This window comes from Macaca nemestrina, chromosome 13 (assembly GCF_043159975.1).
Source record: "Macaca nemestrina isolate mMacNem1 chromosome 13, mMacNem.hap1, whole genome shotgun sequence".
NCBI classification, from domain to species: Eukaryota; Metazoa; Chordata; class Mammalia; order Primates; family Cercopithecidae; genus Macaca; species Macaca nemestrina.
Window position 1 is genome coordinate 119,385,953 of NC_092137.1, and position 20,549 is coordinate 119,406,501.

Sequence of the window (20,549 nt, forward strand, 5' to 3'; positions counted from 1 at the left end):
TGCATTCTATACTTACTTCGTATTTTTTTTAATTTGGAATATTTGTATCCGAAATAGGAAAAACCTGAAATATGAAATGCTCCAATGAGTATATCCTTTGAGCGTCACGTAGTGGTGCTCAAACTTGATTTTAGAGCATTTCAGATTTCAGATTTTTGAATTTCAGAGGCTCAACTTGTACTTAGGGAGGTAACACGGTGTTTTCATACATCATAAATGCAAGGTGTTTGTCTACATGCTAAAACGAAGTCTGTCACTTAACAGTAAAACCTTAAGGCAGTAATCCATATTGAAGTCAGCATTAGTAAGCCAGAATCCATGGGAGAACAGAAACCCAAGGAGGTGAGAACAGTCTTTAGTGCCACTTTCCCCTTATGGTCATTTGTTGATTCGGGAGGAGGCAGATGAAAGGCTAAGCTGCACTGGGAATCCAGACCTACAAGAATACTAAGAGTTCAAGAGGGTGCAGTGAGCAGACATTGGGTTACACTCTTACTGTGGGGTAAAATCATGAAGAGCTGTACCCTAGGAATAAGGATGAATAAGAAATAAACAGGATCTCCCCATTATTGGCAGATCACCTTCAGATCCTCTGGATTCTAAGTCTAGAATAAGATGATTCCATATTGCTAGTTCACTCAGGTACCTTGTGGAAGTAACATATAAAGTAGCTCTGGAGAAAAGAAAACATCATTCTTGACCTCAAATTACTTCTCCAAGCAAAATATCCAGCACATATATAAAAATAACAAGGCACATGAGAAAACAATTTACATGAGAAGAACCAACATATAAAACACCAAAAGGACTTTCATAAAGTTATAAAACCAAAATTTTAAAATGACTGTGCTTCTAACGTTCAGTCAGAAGCAAAAGACAAAGTTAAAACTTCAGAAGGTAAATTAAAACTATAAAAAAAGTTAAATGGAAATACTAAAACTGAAAAATACAACAAATGAAATTAAGAATTCAAAAGGTGGGCCTAACCTCAGAATAGAAAGAGCCAAGGAGAAAATCAGTGACCTAGAAGAGAGTCAAGAGAAGCAATCCAGAATGAACCACAACAGAGACTCACTAGGTGGAAAATACAGAAAAGAAAACAGGAAACAATGATACAATAAGAGGGCCTATCAGAGACATGATTGGGATTCTGAGGGAGAAAATGGCTCCTAACATAAAACTGATAAAAACATAAAACCATATGTTAACAAAGCTCTACAAGCAGAATGTATTTTTAAAAAACCTATTCTGGCTACATCATGATAAAACTGCTAAAAACCAAAATCACATGAAAAATTGAGGCTGATACCTGACTTCTCAACAGGAACAATGAAAGCCAGGGCAAGGGAATAATAACTTAAAAGTGTTAAACTTCAACCAATAATTCCTCACTCAGTAAATATATAAAACTAAAGAACGAAGATGTAATAAAGATGTTTTTACAAAGCAAAACAGAATGTCTAACTGATTCATTTAAAAAAAAAAAAAAAACAAAACTCTAAAGTGTTCTTCAGATAGGAAGAAATTATCTCAAACGGAAGGTCAAAGATGCAGGAAATGAAGCACGACAAAATGTTAATAATGTGGGTAAACTTGTAAGTACTGACTATATAAAATATAAGCTAAGATGAGGTTTTAAATAGATAACGAAAAAAAATGAGAACAATTATATCTTTTTTGGGTTTTTTTGAGATACAGTCTCACTCTGTTGCCCAGGCTGGAATGCAGTGGCGCAATCTCAACTGGCTGCAACCTACGCTTTCCGGGTTCAAGCGATTCTTGTGCCTCAGTCACGTGAGTAGCTAGGATTACAGGCGCATGCCACCATGCCCAGCTAATTTTTGTATTTTTAGTAGAGGTGGCGTTTTGCCATGTTGGCCAGGCTAGTCTCAAACTCCTGATCTCAAGTGCTCTGCCTACCTCGGCCTCCCAAAGTGCTGGGATTGCAGGTGCGAGTCGTCACGCCCAGCCGAGAGCAATGATATCTAAACAGAGTATTGGGTAAATGTCATTCAAGTACTCTAAAGCCCCTGCATTGTTAGAGGATAACATTACACATTGTTAGTTCAAAGGTACATGCTAAAAATTTTCTTAATCACTAAAAAGTTTTTTAGAAAAGTATACAACTGCTAAGCTCATGGAAGGAGAAAAAAATAAAATTTTTAAAACCTAGTAACCCAAAAGATGATTAGAGAGAAAAAGAACCACGTAGAACAAAAAAGGACTTGGTAAGATGAAATGTTTAAAATCAATATACTTACACCAAATGTTAATTACACCAACTGTTACCTTTAATGGACTAAGTACTCTAGGTAAAATATAAAGATTGACAAACTGGATTAAAAAAATCTCAACTAGATCCTAGCTGTGATTTGTAAATGGTGTCCCCTCTAAAATTCACGTTGAAAACTTAATCCCCATTTTGCGGGTAGCGGGTAGCAGGGTGGTGGGGAAGGTTTGGGGGACTGATTAAGCCACTCTCATAAATGGATTCATGCCCGCAGAAAAGTGCCTTCTCGAAGAGAGTTTGCTCCTCTTGCCCTTCCCTCCCTTCCACCATGTGAAGACACAACCATCCTTCCCTCTGGAGGATGCAGCACCAAGGTGCCATCTTGGAAGCAGAGAGCAGCCTTTACCAGACACCAGTGCTGGTGCCTTGATCTCGGGACTTCCCAGCCGCCAGAACTGTGAGGAATACATTTCTGTTCTTTAGTACTACCAAGTCTGTGGTATTTTGTTATAGCAGTACAAATGGACTAAAATGCTATTTACAGATACAGAAAGAGTAACAAAGAACAAAAAAGATCATGTAAATCAAAGCTCATGTACCTATATGAGTTTTAGGCAGACTTTTATATCAAAAGGCATTGTTAGAAATATATATATATAAAAATGATAAAAGAGTCAATTCATTAGAAAGATACAAGATTGTATTCACCTAATGACATAGCATAAAAATACATAAAGCAAAAATTAACGGAACTTGGGAGAAACAGAAAATCTACAATCATGATTGGAGATTTTAAGACACTGGTCCCAGTAACAGAGAGAAAGAGCAGATCAGAAAAAAAAAAAAAAGCAAAAACAAAAAAACCCTCAGAACGCTATAAAAGACTTGAACAAAATGATTAGCAGACTTGACCTAAATATAGAAACCAAGGCATCCAACTACTACAGAATATGAATTCTTTCCAAATATGAAACACTTACAATAACTGACCATGCTAGGTTGTATAGCAATATTCAACATACTTCAAAGGATAGAATCATGTATGTTCTCTGATCACAATGAAGTAACAAAAGACAATGAGAAAATGCCCATTTTTGTAAATTAAGAAATATACTAGGCCGGGTGCGGTGGCTCACGCCTGCAATCCCAGGACTTTGTAAGACTGAAGTGGGCGGATCACCTGAGGTCGGGAGTTGGAGACCAGCCTGACCAACATGGAGAAACCCCGTCTCTACTAAAAATACAAAATTAGCCAGGTGTGGTGGTGCATGCTTGTAGTCCCAGCTACTCCGGAGGCTGAGGCAAGAGAATAGTTTGAACCCGGGAGGCAGAGGTTGCTGTGAGTCAAGATTGCGCCATTGCACTCCAGCCTGGGCAACAGGAGTGAAACTCCATCTCAAAAAAAAAAAAAAAAAAGAAATACACTAAATAAATCTTAGGTAAAATACATCAAAATGAAAATGAGAAAATATCAACATATCAGAACTTACAGAATTTGACTAAAGTCATGCTTAAAGAAAAATGTATACCTTTAAACACAAAGATGGGGGGAGTCTGAAAAAAATCAAAGGGCCAGATATCATTATCAGTAAGTTAGTAAAATTAACAGGAAATTAAATCTCAAAGTAGAGATTTTAGTAATAAAGAAGGGGAAATAATGACAAAAACGCTTACTCTCTATTCATACTTATCAAGAACTATAGTATTTATCTCTTCATTACCTTTTAGCAGTGCTTTTTGTAAGTCAGTTTTAGTAACAACCCTATTTGTAACATCATCACTCTGAAAAAATGCATTCTAAACCTTAGGCAGTTATCTTACAAATAACATTCTGAGGAACCACTCATTCACAAAACGAAGATCCACATGAGGACTTAGAAACCACGGCAAAGAAGAGAACACGAGACTGATCCCCATCCCCAGAAATGCTCATATGTCTTTCATAATCAAAAGACTATTCATTTAAATATATATCATTCATTTCTAATAGCCACTGGATTTATCAGTGTGTGCTTATGAGGTATTCACCTTTTTCTGTCTCCTCGTCACTGGCCATAGCTTCCCAATCATCCAATCCAGCATCCTCAGTATCTTCTTCTTCTTCTGTAAGTAAAATTTGCATTTAAGACACAAAAATTATTTAGAAACATGAATTATTTAGAAAAAAATTATTTATTTCTAAATAATTTAGAAAAAAGTAAAAAATTACAGACAAAAATAATTTTTCAATTATGTAAAAAATATGTATGCAGCTATTATCTTTAGAACTCTTTTTAATATAGCTAGCATGTTACAATTTACTATTACTAAATGCTTCCATTTCCTACTACTGTCATCATATTAAACATAACCGATTTTCTATTCAAGCTAATTGTTTCATTAATTTAATCAATTTAAATGTTTCTTTAGATCTTGAAAAAGCTATATGAATGTACTCAGTTCTTGAAAACAAATGAAATTTCACATATGTCTTCTTTTTGATCATCCAACTCATGCTTTATGCAAGGAATTTATTATTTTGCTTTTAACCTTTACAGGTATTTAAATATAAATTCCAAAGTAGAAGGTACAAAAGTACCACCATCACTCCAGTTCAAAATAAGAATAGAATGCTGTGCTCATAACCCCAAAACAGCCAGAAAGCTAAATTCTGAATATTACTTAGATATTACAGACCTAATACTCTTCTTAACAAGAATGCTTTTCTTTACTGAAATCTAACCAGGCACAACTATTCTTAAATGAAAGGAAGATGAGGGGTAGGACAGGACATGCAGTACCTGGCTTCCCTGAAATAATCATTATTTACTAACAAGTCTGGGTAAATTATCTTGAGGAGGAAATAAGACTCAGAAACAGGTACCCAAAACATCCATCTAAATTAGCAATTCTTTCTGGTGTTAAAAATACGACCTAAAATAATGGACTGCTATTAAGCATATCAATCTGAATTTCTCTAATCTCGTCATATCAATGCTAGGCTGAGGTCTACCCAGGTGAAATGATCCTATTCGCTCAGAAGAGAAAAGAGAAAAAGGAAAGGAACTATCAATAATATAATTCACCAGTGTTAATCGGACTTAGTATTCTCTAAAGGCTTTTCCCATTCCTGATCCTATCTTTAAACGCTGGGGATTCTCTTGAATACCAAACATACATTTAGGCAGCCCCAGCTCTCCTATCAATATCTAGTCTTAAGAATTAGAGGCCGGGCGCGGTGGCTCAAGCCTGTAATCCCAGCACTTTGGGAGGCCGAGGCGGGTGGATCACGAGGTCAGGAGATCGAGACTATCCTGGCTAACATGGTGAAACCCCGTCTCTACTAAAAATACAAAAAACTAGCCGGGCGTGGTGGCGGGCGCCTGTAGTCTCAGCTACTTGGGAGGCTGAGGCGGGAGAATGGCGTGAACCCGGGAGGCGGAGCTTGCAGTGAGCCGAGATCACGCCACTGCACTCCAGCCTGGGAGACACAGCGAGACTCCGTCTCAAAAAAAAAAAAAAAAAGAATTAGAACAATGTTTTCTTTTTTTTTTTTTTTAAGCCAGAGATTTTCCTCAACTCCTCAACACATACACAGATACCCCACAATGAGTAAGCTGAATTCTCTGATTATTGTAAATAGAAGTTGACCTTTAGGAAGATCTAAAAATGCCAATTTTTATGGTTCTTAAAAAGTTCTAGTTAAAAATGCTTTGAATTTGCTTCTCAAGTATTAAATGAAGACCTTCAGGTCTTTTTTTGAGATTTCTGACTCATAAATAAAAACATCAGAGAAAATCCAAAACCTACTATTCTTTCTTCCTTTTTTTTTTTTTTTTTTTTGTGCTCTGTCACCCAGGCTGGAGTGCAATGGCATGATCTCAGCTCATTGCAATGTCCCTGTAACCTCCGCCTCCCAGGTTCAAGCAATTCTCCTGCCTCAGCCTCCCGAGTAGCTGGGATTACAGGCACCCGCCACCACGCCTGGCTAATTTTTTGTATTTTCAGTAGAGACAGGGTTTCACCATGTTAGCCAGGATGGTCTTGATCTCCTGACCTCGTGATCCATCCGCCTCACCCTCCCAAAGTGTATCCTTTCTACAAAACATTTTATTAACACTGCTGGAAAGAATAAAACTGATGCAAGTCTCACTTGGGTACTTATTCAAAGTAGAAATGAAAAGAAATAGAAAAGAAAGAACTATGAAGAAAGAGAGCCATCCAGTCAGATACTTATTTGGTTCTCCCCAACTATTTATAATAACTAAGACAACGTATGACACATCAACACTATTTAATAAGAATTTACTAATTAATCAGATAATGCTACCCACCTGGTTCAACAGGAGGTGGTGTCTCTTCCTTTTCTGGTACTCCTTGTTCCGTAACTTCGACAGGAGCACATAATTCCACTGATTCAGACACTGAAAAAAGGGCAGAAACCAAGATAATGGTTTTTTCCCGATGTATAATTTCTGTTAAGATACTCCATTAAGTACTGAATAAAAAACAGTAGTGCAAACCTATTTATCTATTTATTTATTTATTTATTTATTTATTTGATGGAGTCTCACTCTGTCACCTAGGCTGGAGTGCAATGGTACAATCTCAGCTCACTGCAACCTCCACCTCTCAGGTTCAAGCAACTCTCCCTGCCTCGGCCTGCCAAGTAGCTGGGATTACAGGTGCCTGCCACTATGACAGGCTAATTTTTTTATTTTCAGTAGAGGCGGGGATTCACCATGTTGGCCAGGCTGGTCTTGGACTCCTGACCTCAGGTAATCCGCCCTCCTCAGCCTCCAACGTGCTGGGATTATAGGCGTGAACCACCGCGCCCAGCCTGTACAAACCTATTTCTCCAAGTTTAGAAAATGTTTAAATACAGTCATATGTTTTACAGGAAACTATTCTTTCTGCTCAATAAATAAAACACAAAAATCACAGAAGGCTAAGAAGGAAACCAAGAAAAGATAAGAATTGTAGTTTTACTTCTCAGAGTTAACAGTTACAATATTCATAGGGTAGAACTCAGATTTTTCAAAGTAAAATACTTTTTCCATTAGCTTGTCATTTGAATCAAGTGAGAATAATGGCATTAATAAGTTTAGAAAATAAGTTTCAATATGCATTTCAGATTTTTTCCTTTCTTCTTTACAGATACTGTTTTGAAGACTGTGGGGTAACAGCAAACAAAATAGTTCCTACGTTACAGGCTATTTTGTATACAAACCTTCTTTACTTTCTAGCTGCTGTGGTATTTTTTTCCTCTTTTTATCTTCATAAATTGGCCTCTTCTTTGGCAAAGAGTCTTTTGATGGCACTTCAACACCTGAGGGATAAAAATGAAAAACTTCAGGCTTATACTACTTACATGTCACCTGAGAAGTACTATTTAAAGAATAGCATTTCATTCACCACAGAGACACATACCCTAAAATATGAAAGGATATTCATGGAAAAACTTGTATCTTTTTTATATAAGGTATTTTAAAATTTACATACAGTAAAAATTATTTTTTTATACACAGTGAGAGTTTTGATACGTGCATCACCATCACAATGAAGACGCAGAAAAGCTCCATCGCTCCATCACCCTGTGCTGCTCCATGTAGTCAAACCCTCCTTTCCTTCTCAGCCTCTGGTAATCACTGGTATGTTCTCCAACCAAAAGATTCGCTTTTTCTAAAATGTCACATGAATGGAATCTTAGTCTGGCCTCTATCATCACAATGGATTTGAGAACCACTCACTCTGTTGCACATGTCAATACTTCGTTTCTTTTTATTGTTGGGCAGCATTCCATCATATGGATATATCACAGTTTGCTTATCCATTCAACAGCTGAAGGACATTTGAATTGTTTCTGCTTTTTTGCAATTATGAATAAAGCAGGTATGAACATTTTCAGATAGGTTTTTGTGTGAACATTTCTATTGGGCAAATATTTTGTAGTGTGAAAGATGAAACATAACGTAAATATGACCTTAATTTTTATAAAGACACTGCCAGTTGTTTTCCAAAGTGGCTATACTACTTTGCTTTCCCACCAGTAATGCAGAAGAGTTTCGGCCGGGTGTGGTGGCTCACGCCTGTAATCCCAGCACTTTGGGAAGCCAAGGTGGGTGGATCACCTGAGGTCAGGAGTTTGGGACCATCCTGGCCAACATGGTGAAATCCCATCTCTACTAAAAATACAAAAAATTATATTATAAAAAAAAATATTATATTGTGGTGGTGGGTGCCTATAATCCCAGCTACTCGGGAGGCTGAGGCAGGAGAATCGCTTGAACCTGGGAGGCAGGGGTTGCAGTGAGCTGAGATTGCGCCATTACACTCCAGCCTGGGCAACAAGAGCAAAACTCTGTCTCAAAAAAAGAAAAAAAAAAAAAGAGAGTTTCAGCTGCTCTGAATGTGGTAAAGATAAGTTTCTCTTTTTTTAGAACAGTCTTTTCAGATGTGTATAGCTTCTTGCTGAAAATGTCTGTTCAAACTTTTTGCACATTTTTAAATGAACTTATTTCTAGTTGAATTCTGAGAGGTCTTTATATATTTTGGACATTAATTCTTTGTCAGATATCTGATTTGGAGGTACTGTCTTGGAATTCTCTCAACAGTGTCTTTTGCAGAGAAAAGTTTTGACTGGTCTTTCTCAAAATGTATCTTTTTTCCTTTTATGGTTCAGAGTCCTATCTAAGCACTCTGCCTAACACAAGATATCCTCCTATGTTTTCCTCTGAAAGTATTATTGTATATTTTACATTTAGATATAATACCCATTTGGGTTTTTTGTTTGTTTGTTTGTTTTGTTGAGACAGTCTCGCTCTGTCCCCAGGCTGGAGTGCAGTAGCGCAATCTCGGCTCACTGTAAGCTCCGCCTCCCGGCTTACGCCATTCTCCTGCCTCAGCCTCCAGAGTAGCTGGGACTACAGGCGCGTGCCACAGCACCCGGCTAACTTTGTTTTGTGTTTTTAGTAGACAGGGAGTTTCACCGTGTTAGCCAGGATGGTCTGGATCTCCTGACCTTGTGATCCGCCCACCTTGGCCTCCCAAAGTGCTGGAATTACAGGCATGAGCCACAGCGCCCTGCCGGGTCAATTTTTATATAGTGGGGATTAAAACTAGTGTTCTGGATTTTTCTGCATACAGACGTCCAATTGTTCTAGTACCACTTGCTACAAATACTGTATTTTATCCACCGAATTACCTTTCACCTATATACTAACCGTGTATAGACTATCTGTCTATCTTTCTGGCAATATCACACTGTATTAATTCCTATAGCTTTATACTAAGTCTTGAAATCAGGTATTCTAAGTTTGTTCTCCTTTTTCAAACTTATTTTGGCCATTCTAACTCTCTGGTCTCTTCATATCCATTTTAGACTAGTTGACAGATAGCTACAAAATATCATGCTGTGATTTTGACTGGGATTGAACTGAATCTATAGATTACTGGATTACTGACACAGTCTCTCACTAGGGGCAGAAGCCTTAGAATAAAGACAACAGAAATTGTATACCATGGGATTTTGAATGAAGTCACTAATAAAGGAAAATGACTAAAAATGTTATCTCTAAAGTAGGAATATATATGGATGTGTGCTGTGCATGTGCTGAAGAATGTCTAGAATGGTAAAACCATAGCTATGACTGATAAGACAAATACATTAAACAAACCAAAGACAGAGGATAAAGCCAGCTGAGAATGCAGAGATCATCACTTCGATTAAAGTTTTCCTTGCCTAGCAGCCTACACCTACTAAGATGAAAAGCATGGGCCTGAGGGGAAACTGTAGGCTGGATTACCTGAAGGGTGGTCCCAGTAACACCCCAGACTTAATCAACTGACTACTCCTCTAGTCATGGACTCTTAAATAAGCCGCTGTATTTGGAATCAACACCAAGACTTGTATGTGTTTAGACATTCCATTCACTTTGCAAACTGAGACATCACAATCAAGTTCTTGAAGAAGCTCTTTGCCTGAAATGAGTTTATTACAAATTATTGATAAAATATACTCATATATATATATGAGACTGTGCTTAGTAGTCACAGGCTAAAGGATGATTGAAAAGTTAACCTGCTGCACATTTCAGAGTAATTATATGAAAACACCTGCAGATGCCTACACTCTCTGAGAGTACATTTTCAGCTCAATGAATTAAGTTTTACAATACCTAGGTAATAAATGTAGTAAGCAGCAATCTTCCAAACATATGATGAAACAACACCGTAGGATCTTTTAACGAGATGACTCCTGTGAGTGGGCTGTGAGGGGGGACCTTGAATGTGAAGCTAAGGAATTTGGACTTTTATTAATAGACAATAGGGAACCAATAAGATGGTAAACACTGGACAACACTATGAAGAGGAAGAGACCAGGGTCAGAGATGCCACTTGAGAGATCATCTCTTACAAGCCTATGCTAAAGACTGATGCTAAAAGTCCATCATTTTACACTGTAATTTCCATAACTACAACTCTAACTGTTCCTTAAAACAGCATTTTTGAGACTGGCAAATTACTCCCTGCTTGGTCCCATCTCAATTTCTTCATGGGTGCTTTTAGCCTCTCCAATAGTCAACGATGAAATCTGATGTATGAATGCTAACTATATTCAAGTTCGTACCTAATTTCATTTAAAATTTTTAAAAAAGCTATATTCTCAGTTAAGAATAAAATTTTCTAAAATCTAAGTACTGGGTTTCTTCACATCTAATGCTCCTAGCTGAACATATGTGTAAGAAAAAGTGGCACAGACCAGCTTAAATTTCAGTTCTGTGGCCTTGGGTAGGCTGTTTACACTCTCTGAACCACCATTTCCTCATCTATATGATGGAAGTAAAAATAGCTATAAGAATTTTTATGAGGGAAAAATAGACAATGTCAAAGACATTGCAGCATCAGTTACACACCAAGCACACAAGCACACAATAAATGGTAGCTATTACTGTAATTACAGCATAAACACCAAAATGACTACAATCTAAAAATCTAGGGAATATAGGAACATGAAATTTAAGAGAGGCTCCAATATATTCTTCTCATTGGAGCAAAGACACTATTTTAAATCATCTTACCTTTCAAAAAAGTAATAAATTATATGCCCAGTTGTGATCTCTAAACACTATTCCCCTCTAAAAGGAACCAAAGCTCTTTGGATCAACAACTGATTCCAGGTCTCAGGCCATGCAAGATGAACCTGGGATATCCTATTGTGTCAGAAAGTAAGGAAAAGGTAAAAAAAAAATGGTCATGAATACTTTTTCACTGTGGTCATGTGGGTAAACTAATATGCTGTCCGAGACTCACTGTACTTCTTTTTTATTTTTTGGGATTCACTTTAAAACACACCAGGATAAAAAGTAGATGGAGAAGTACAAAACAAGAATGTCAAATGGTCCTGATTGTTGAAGCTGGCTGATAGGTACACAGGGACTCATTCTATTATTATCACTATTCTTGTTTGTGGGAGAACTCAGACATACTATCATTTACATATACATTTGTATTCTTGTGTAGACGTCATCTTCCTAAACAATGAAATTACATCACCTATTCCTTACGTTTTACTGAACTTTTTCACAGATTTTCATAGGAACTGTCCTGATGCAAATTCCATTCTCCTTCTGTACATTAAGGGATATAACTGCATGTGCAGAGCTCTCTGACTGTTCAGTTAATGAAGAGTACCACTCACCCTGAGCTTGTAGGAGTTTAAGAGTAGCTTCGGCTCTGGCTCTGGCTTCTCTCTGGGATTTAGTTAAAAGTTTCCCTTCTTTTTTCAAGCGTTCTTTTCTTTCTTTTTCTTTTTGCTTTTTCCTTTCTCTTTTTTCTTGTTCCAATCGTTCCTATAAAAGAGTACATGTCAGACAAAACCTGTATTCATTTAACACACTATAAAATCCAAATGTAAACAATCCAAACTTCAAATAAATCTCGAGACACATGCAAAGTATGTTTGGAGATTCCAAATCAAAGTATTTTAAACGTTGTACATGATTATTAATTAATATCAGATTATTGGCAATGATACATAAGCAACTTATGTATCAAGCAATCTATTATTGAGAAAATAAAGATGTGCTGTACCTCATCTTATTATATCAGAAAAATAATAAAACTGAATTACCATGCAACTATGAAATTCTCAGAATGAGAAGATTAAAGATATTTTACAGAGAATAGATTTTAAGTTAAACACAGGATCAGTGTTACCAACTTCATGAAAACATACCTCTTCTTTCCGCTTGGCTTCTAATTCTTCAAGCCGTTTTATACGTTCTTCCTCTTCTCTCTTCTGTCTTTCTTCTTCCTCTTTAAGCTTAGCCAGAGCTTCTTGCATAGCTTTAACAGTGGCTTTGCTAGGTCCTTTTTTCTTCTCTTTCTCTTTGTCTTCCTTTTCTCCTTTCTTTTTCTTCTTATCTTTCTTCTTTTTGTCTCCTTCATTGTCATCTACCAAAAAAGAATAAAGGCAAAGCATTGAAATGAAAAAACAATTCCCTGTGGTGATGATGAGCAAAACCCAACCATAATTTAAGGACCATAATGGGCCAAGGCTGATGCCAGCAGCAGGCTAAGTTCTCTAGGCATCAAGGCATCCTGAGCACTTCGGTAACTAGAATAGCTCAGAATAACTCACAGATGGCCTCCTGAGAAGTCTGCAATGCTGGTGTTGGTCTCAGACGTCCCGAGGAATACAGTAAGACAGAAGGATACTGTCAGCAGCAAAAGGGCAATCCTGTACTTAATGTATCTCTTAATCCATGGTACCTGAGTGGCTGGTATCCAACAGATGCCTATATGAAGTTCTAACAATCAGAATGAACTAACACCCACCTAAGTTCTGTAGCTAATTTCACTTCTACAAGATGGAGATAATGAGAATGATGTCTACTTTAGGGGGATATTAGTAGGATAAAATACAAAAATATAGGTAGTTATACACCCAGGACTCTAAAGAATTAAAAGCTATGAAGGCACTTTCATGGTGTTCCTACTCAAAGATACCCAGATAATAAAAATCTTAGCATTTAAGAAAGTTGCCGGGCACAGTGGCTCACGCCTGTAATCCCAACACTTTGGGAGGCTGAGGCATGTGGATCACCTTGAGGTCAGGAGTTCGCGACCAGCCTGGCCAACATGACGAAACCCCATTTCTACTAAAAATACAAAAATTAGCTGGGCATGGTGGCGGGCACCTGTAATCCCAGCTACCTGGGAGGCTGAGACAGTTGAACCTGGGAAGAGGACGTTGCAGTGAGCTGAGATCGCGTCATTGCACTCCAGCCTGGGCAACAAGAGTGAAATTCCGTCAAAGAAAGAAAACAAAGAAAAGAAAGAGAGAAAGAGAGAGAGAAAGAGAGAAAGAGACAGAGAGAGAGACAGAGAAAGAGAAAGAAAAGTTGTGTCATTTTTCCCATTAAAAGTTGTCCAGTCAAAAGAAAAACTACTATTTTTTTTGAGACGGAGTCTCGCTGTGTCGCCCAGGCTGGAGTGCAGTGGCCGGATCTCAGCTCACTGCAAGCTCCGCCTCCTGGGTTCCCGCCATTCTCCTGCCTCAGCCTCCCTAGTAGCTGGGACTGCAGGCGCCACCACCACGCCCGGCTAGTTTTTGTATTTTTAGTAGAGACGGGGTTTCACCGTGTTAGCCAGGATGGTCTCGATCTCCTGACCTCGTGATCCGCCCGTCTCGGCCTCCCACAGTGCTGGGATTACAGGCGTGAGCCCCCGCACCCGGCCCTTGAACTAGGTTTTTAAAGACAGGAAAGAATTCAAGTATTATCTGACACTGACTTATCAGAAACAATCAATTTTTCATTAAATAACTTCTATAGTCTTCATCAACAGCAAAAAAAGAGTTTTCATAATGAAATTCTATAAAAATTCCAGTCTGTACAGAAATAATCTGAAAGATATTTATACTATATATGTAAAGGATTAACAATGCAAATCAAGTAAAATACTTAGATGTAATTTTTTAGATGGCTCCTTACAATAAAGTGCCTTTATACCCATGGACAAATAACAAAATGACCTTGGGGCATAATGATGACAACTTATACTGTGAATCAAAAGCCTGTTGCTCTTTCCTGTAAAGTATTAACCAACCTTCTGCAGCTGTGGGAGTCTCTGCTTTCTCTTCAGAGGCAGGGATTACTCCAGTATCAAGAGTCACTTTGGATTTGACAGTTTCTTCTTCAGATTTCCTTTGAGATTCCTTTTGTTTACTCAGATCCTTTTTACCTGTTTCTAACTCTTCTTTTTCTTTCAGCTTCCGCAGTTTCGCTTTTTCTTCATCTCGCTTTTTTCTCTCGCGCTCCTTCTTTTCTGCCTTCTTTTGGGCCACTGTCTTAATTTTGAAGGAGGAGTCATCATCTTCATTCCCACTCTCTATGTTAGGACCTGGCTTGTTTTTTTGATTTTTTTTCTGTCCTTTTCTAGATTGCAAAAACTCATCTGATTCATCACCACTTTCACCAGAAGAATTTACTCTTGAACGCTCTTTAACTTTTTTACTGTTATCCTCATCCTCTTCTGACCCATCCCACTTCTTATTTGATTTTTGAGCTTTCCCTTTAGCTTTTTTAGGAAGTTTGTTAAAATCATCATCATCATCACTCCCAGAGTACATTTCCACTTTTGGTTTTGCAGTCTTTTTTGATTTTGAATCTTTATCTTCCAATTCTTCGCTATCATTATCATCAAAACTCTGTTTTTTGCCCTTCTGTCCTTTCTTTTTTTTATCTTTTGAGGTGAATTCCTCTTCATTGTTTTCTGTTGGCTAAAAAATTTCCATTGTTAGAAAAGATTAACAGAATTACATTTGAGACCAGAGTCATGCGCTTCATTAACTAAACATTTTTTTTAAATCTCAAATGATTTCAAAATCTTTTTCAAAGTCTTTTTCATAGGAATATAAAATTCAAACAAGCACAAGAGGTTGGCCTTGGCCTCAGACACATCTCGCATTCATTATAAATTTCAGAATCCAGGGCCTCTTGAAACAGGCACTAATCACCACTCCACATTTACTAACTTTACAAAGCTTAAGGGACAAGTTGAAAGAAGAAAAAATATTTATCATTTTCCCATTACTCTGAGGCTTATCCAAATTCGAAGGATGAAAAAGAAACAACAGAGAAAACTGAAGGTGGAGATGAGTGATTACATCATATCTCCAAATGTACCAATTTTATGAATAAACAATATACCACAAAATACCTTTACATTCCTATTTTTCCCTTTGGCATCAGATTTCACAGAAGCTTTTAAATAACATATTGTACACTGCTCAAAGTTTCCAAATGTAACTCCCCAAACCAACATTAAGAAGAATACAATATGAAACAGGAATAGGTAACAAAGGTCTTTCACCTTCACTGCAACAGTTTCTCTGTCAGCTTTGATGCCTTGAGCTTCCAAAGACAATTCTTCCAGTTCTTTCAGGATATCATCTTCACTAGAAAAGGATTAAAATACATTGTGAAGCACTGGTATAGTTTTATTAAGTGAATTCAGTACCAAAACAAATAAAAATCAAATATATTTAAAATATACTTACTCAAAATCCTGCTTTTTTTTCTCTTTTTTCTTTTTCCCTTTTGACTTTTGAGGCTCCTGTTCTTTGGCAGCACCAGCTCCTTCTATTTCTGCAGCCAAGGCATCAAGATCAATGTCATCCTTGGCACTTAAATGAAAACAAAGACGTCCTAAATGTTACTCAAAAGTAAAATAATCATTCATTTACATAGAAAATTTTATCATTTTGACCTTCTTCATGCATTAGCAGCACACTGAGAAAAATCATTTGGCAAGTTCTTTCATAACAGCACAAGCTACCTCTACTTATCAGCCTCCCTACATCTGCTTCAATGAAGTTTCTGGATTACACTCAAATAAGGGAGAGTGATAATGAAAAGCTCCAAAGGTTTTTTGTGTGTCTGAATGAAGTTATTTATAAAATGGAGAGATCTTAAAACATAAAACAAGTCTTATTTCTCAACTATCAGTAACAACACCTAAATATTTGGACCCCTGTGCATTTTTACTTGGAATAGCAAAAATTTCAGAGTTGGAAGGAAGTTTAGAGATCAGTCATCTAGCCTGTAATCTCATTTTACCAATGGGGAAACTAAAATGCACAAGGACTGAATGTCCTGAGAAAAACATAACTACATATTCAAATCTAAATGAATTAGGAATGATTCACTAAATAAAATACTTAACCAAAAATCCAGAACTAAACCTGTTCGCATCTGGTTTCATTTCTGGATCCATCCAACAATGTCCTCACCTACCAACATTACTTGGAGTAAACCAAATTAAGTTCCAGCTAAAACCTACAGAAAATGAAGGCGGCCCAGTCTAAAATGTACAAGTAGCAAAGGTAGATGAATCCAAATGAATGGCACAGTAAGAAAACAACTCATGTAACGTGGCCTTTATAATGGACGCCTTGTAAAGAGATGCTTTATTTCAGCAAAGAAAAAAATTTTTTTTCTTGTTTTTTTTTTTTTTTTTTTTTTTTTTGAGACAGAGTCTCACTCTGTCACCTAGGCTGGAGTGCAGTGGCGTGATCTTGGTTCACTGCAACCTCCACCTCCCAGGTTCAAGTGATTCTCCTGCCTCAGCCTCCTGAGTAGCTGGGATTACAGAAGCCCGCCGCCATGCCCGGCTTTTTTTTTTTTTTTTTTTTGTATTTTAAGACGGGGTTTCACAATATTGGCCAGGCTGGTCTCAAACTCCTGACCTTGTGATCTGCCACCCTCAGCCTCCCGAAGTGCTGCATCCAGGGTGAGCCACTGCACCCAGCCTCAGTAAAGAAAATTTATAAAGAGAAGTAACTTCCAACTATATTATAAATATAATTAAAAGATTATATGACAAGACATTGAGGATATAGAATTTAGCCTTAAGGAGCTTAATAGGGAAGACAGACAGCAAACCAGTAAAGCACAAATTGCAAAATGTTAAATGCCTTGAAGTAAAAGAACGTAATGCTTTTATAAATAGTTGGCCAGAACTGAAATGTGCTCCTTTTCTTCCTATATTTTAGATAATCTGACACTGATCTGCTGCAGTGGTGGGGACTTCCGACAGCACCAAATCTAGAATGGGAAAGTCAGGGGCATCTTACTCTTAGCTAAAGGGGTACACACACCAGACACAGTAAGTCCAAAAGCTAAAGGCAACAAGGTGTGTTATGCCTCAAGAGGGCTCACAAAAGACATCCGAACCACCTAAGAAATGTTTGAGCATTATGTATTTCTTGATCCCACCAAAGATACAGGGAAACAGAAACTGAGGGGGAAGCCAGGCAGTATATTTTTAGCAACATTATTTTCAGGTGATTGTGCATCAGATCTGAACACTGTCACTCTTCTTCCTTTATAAATGAAGTAACTAGTAACTGAGGCACAGAGAATCATCTGCCCAGGATCACACGAGTCAGAGATGTGGGATTTAAACCCAGGAAGTCTGATTCCATAGCCAGATGTCTTACTTCTGCTGACATAATCCAATTTGCATTTTAGGGCTGGACGCAGTATCTCACACCTGTAATCCCAGCACTGTGGGAGGCCGAGGCAGGCAGATCACTTCAGCCCAGGAGTTCGAGACCAGCCTGGCCCACACTGTGAAACCCCGTCTCTAAAAAAATATAAAACTTAGCCAGGCATGGTGGCACATGCCTCTTGTCCCAGCTACTTGGGAGGCTGAGGTGGGAAGATCACCTGAGCCCAGGAGGTTGAGGCTACAGTAAGCTAGAATTGTGCCACTGAGTTAAAACCCTGTTTAAAAAAAAAAAAAAAAAGCATTTTAGAATGCTACCTCTGGTATGAATGGCAGGGCTGAATCCTGACTAGTCAGGAAGCAAGGAGACCAGTTAGGAAGCTTTTGTAGTAAGTGTAAGGAGAAACAATGAGCACCTAGACTTGCCCAGTGGCAGGCAAGATGTAAATCAGTTAGATAAATATTAAGGGAATCAAATCAACAACACTTAAGTGATCAACAGGATGTATATAGAAAGGAGTCCTAAGGAAGAATCAAGGACAATTCTCAGGTCCCATCAGGTAACAAGAACCTAAATCTGCCCTAGCATCTCCCAGGAGTATCCCCCAAGGCATCTCTGGCAACATTCCACACTACAGCAGCTTCTGACAACTGTGTGAGAAGAGAAGGTTGAAGTTTGGCATCTCATTTCCAAAAATTTATCTGCCCTCACCCAAACTGTATTCATCTCATCAAAATAGCTTCAAGAATCTTCTTGTGATTAGCTATATTTCTGGAGAATTCATCAATAAACATCTCTAGGATAACAGTGTATAGGACTACATTTGTACATTATTAAGTCTGAAAGGCTTCTTGTAGCTAACAATATAAGATGAACAGTTTTGTAATATGCTTATATTCAGGCATTGTGCTGACTAATGCCTAGACATAATATATATACTGACACTTAATATTCATAACAATTCCATAAAACTATTCTTAAAGATGGTAATTTTTCAAAGACCACCCAGCTACAAAGTAGCATACCAAGAATTCAAGCCCAAATTTTAACAGCAGATTCTACTGCCTTCCTAGAAAATGGGAAATAATCTAGTGTATTACCTGCTTGAAAACTTCAAACATAGCTATGAAATTCCTACACTTTACATACAAAGGCAAAAGACTTAGCATAAGTCAGCATAATACTGAAGAACAAAGCTGCAAGACTCGTTACTCAATTTTAAGATTTATTACAAAGCTACTATCAAGACAGTGTAGTACTGGTGAAAGAAGAGACACATAGATCCAGGCAACAGACCAGGTAGCCCATGAATAGAGCTCTGAGAAGGATACTAGTATTACAATAAAAACATTAACCACAGACTGAAAGAAACATTTGCAAAGCACTACTAGCTGAAACATCTGTATCCAAAATACACAGAGAACTCTTAAAACTCAACAATAACAACCCAATTAAAATATGGGCAGTCACCTTGTCAAATTAGGGGCAGGGGGAGTAGATTAAAAATATTCGTCATCATTTGTCACTGGGGAAATGCAAATTAAAAAAAAGAGATAGTAGTATTTACCTATCAGAGTTGCTAAAATCCAATAAACTGACAATACCAATTCCTGGTAAGAAAGCAAAATGGCTGATTCTAGGGCAGGGGCTAGACATAGACAAAATAAGCCTAGAGCACTGTGTAATGGTAGGAAGCAAGGAAATGATTTTAAAACAAAAAACACACACACAAATAAGAAAATGCTAAAACACACAAAAACACACACAATGTTGAGTCTATGACAAAGGGACACATGAGCCAACTGAAAGAGCTCCCAATGGGCAATGGGAGCAACAAATTAATATGTTAATTAATTAGAAGAACAAATTAAATAACAATATTAAATTATAACCTAAATACGAAATAATTCCACTAGTCATAAATAGAAATGATTAAGTAAATAAATGGGGAAGAGACAAACGTGTGCAGAAAAAAACTAAATAAATTATGCAGAATTCCATCCTCAAGGAAGTGGAACATAATTTTCCACTCCTAAACAATGAGCTGTGTACAGTGATTTCATTCCAAAGAATACAATATAGAAAGAGAAAAAAAAAGTAACATTATAATGCAGAAATCTGACAAACACAGCCAAGTGATCAACATCGACATCAGTGATATAATGAAATCTGAGAAACTATCACGGATAAGACAAATCTAAGGATAAATGACTACTAAATGTAATGTGGTATCCCGTATAGGATCCTGGAACAGATACAGGACAGTAGAGAAAAACTAAAGAAATCTACACAAAGTATGCACTTCACTTAATAATATTGGCTCTTTGATTGAAACAAGTGTACCATGCTAATATAGCAATAACAGAGGAAACTAGGTGTGGGGCATATGGAGACTCTGTATTGTCTTCACAATCTAGAACTTCTACAAATTAAAGTTTATTTTTAAAAAACTGAGCAAAGGGCCGGGCGCGGTGGCTCAAGCCTGTAATCCCAGCACTTTGGGAGGCCGAGACGGGCGGATCACGAGGTCAGGAGATCGAGACCATCCTGGCTAACACGGTGAAACCCCGTCTCTACTAAAAAATACAAAAAACTAGCCAGGCGAGGTGGCGGGCGCCTGTAGTCCCAGCTACTCGGGAGGCTGAGGCAGGAGAATGGCATAAACCCGGGAGGCAGAGCTTGCAGTGAGCTGAGATCCGGCCACTGCACTCCAGCCTGGGCAACAGAGCGAGACTCCGTCTCAAAAAAAAAAAAAAAAAAAAAAACTGAGCAGGGAGGCTGGGCGCGGTGGCTCATGCCTGTAATCCCAGCACTTTGGAAGGCCAA

At 37.7% G+C, this 20,549-nt stretch overlaps 1 protein-coding gene across 2 annotated transcripts in view; it reads right to left on the reverse strand.

Moving 5' to 3' along the window:
* The window catches only part of LOC105490089 (eukaryotic translation initiation factor 5B), a 62,991-nt gene that overhangs the window by 24,939 nt on the left and 17,503 nt on the right, over positions 1 to 20,549 (reverse strand). For both annotated transcript variants that reach the window (XM_011755393.3, XM_011755392.3), the window contains exons 2-9: positions 15,774 to 15,899; positions 15,587 to 15,671; positions 14,321 to 14,993; positions 12,447 to 12,664; positions 11,910 to 12,060; positions 7,440 to 7,538; positions 6,544 to 6,633; positions 4,259 to 4,333 (exon numbers count right to left, since the gene is read on the reverse strand). In XM_011755393.3, coding sequence (XP_011753695.2) covers positions 4,259 to 4,333; positions 6,544 to 6,633; positions 7,440 to 7,538; positions 11,910 to 12,060; positions 12,447 to 12,664; positions 14,321 to 14,993; positions 15,587 to 15,671; positions 15,774 to 15,899 — 1,517 coding nt within the window. The remainder of the gene's footprint in view (positions 1 to 4,258; positions 4,334 to 6,543; positions 6,634 to 7,439; positions 7,539 to 11,909; positions 12,061 to 12,446; positions 12,665 to 14,320; positions 14,994 to 15,586; positions 15,672 to 15,773; positions 15,900 to 20,549) is intronic.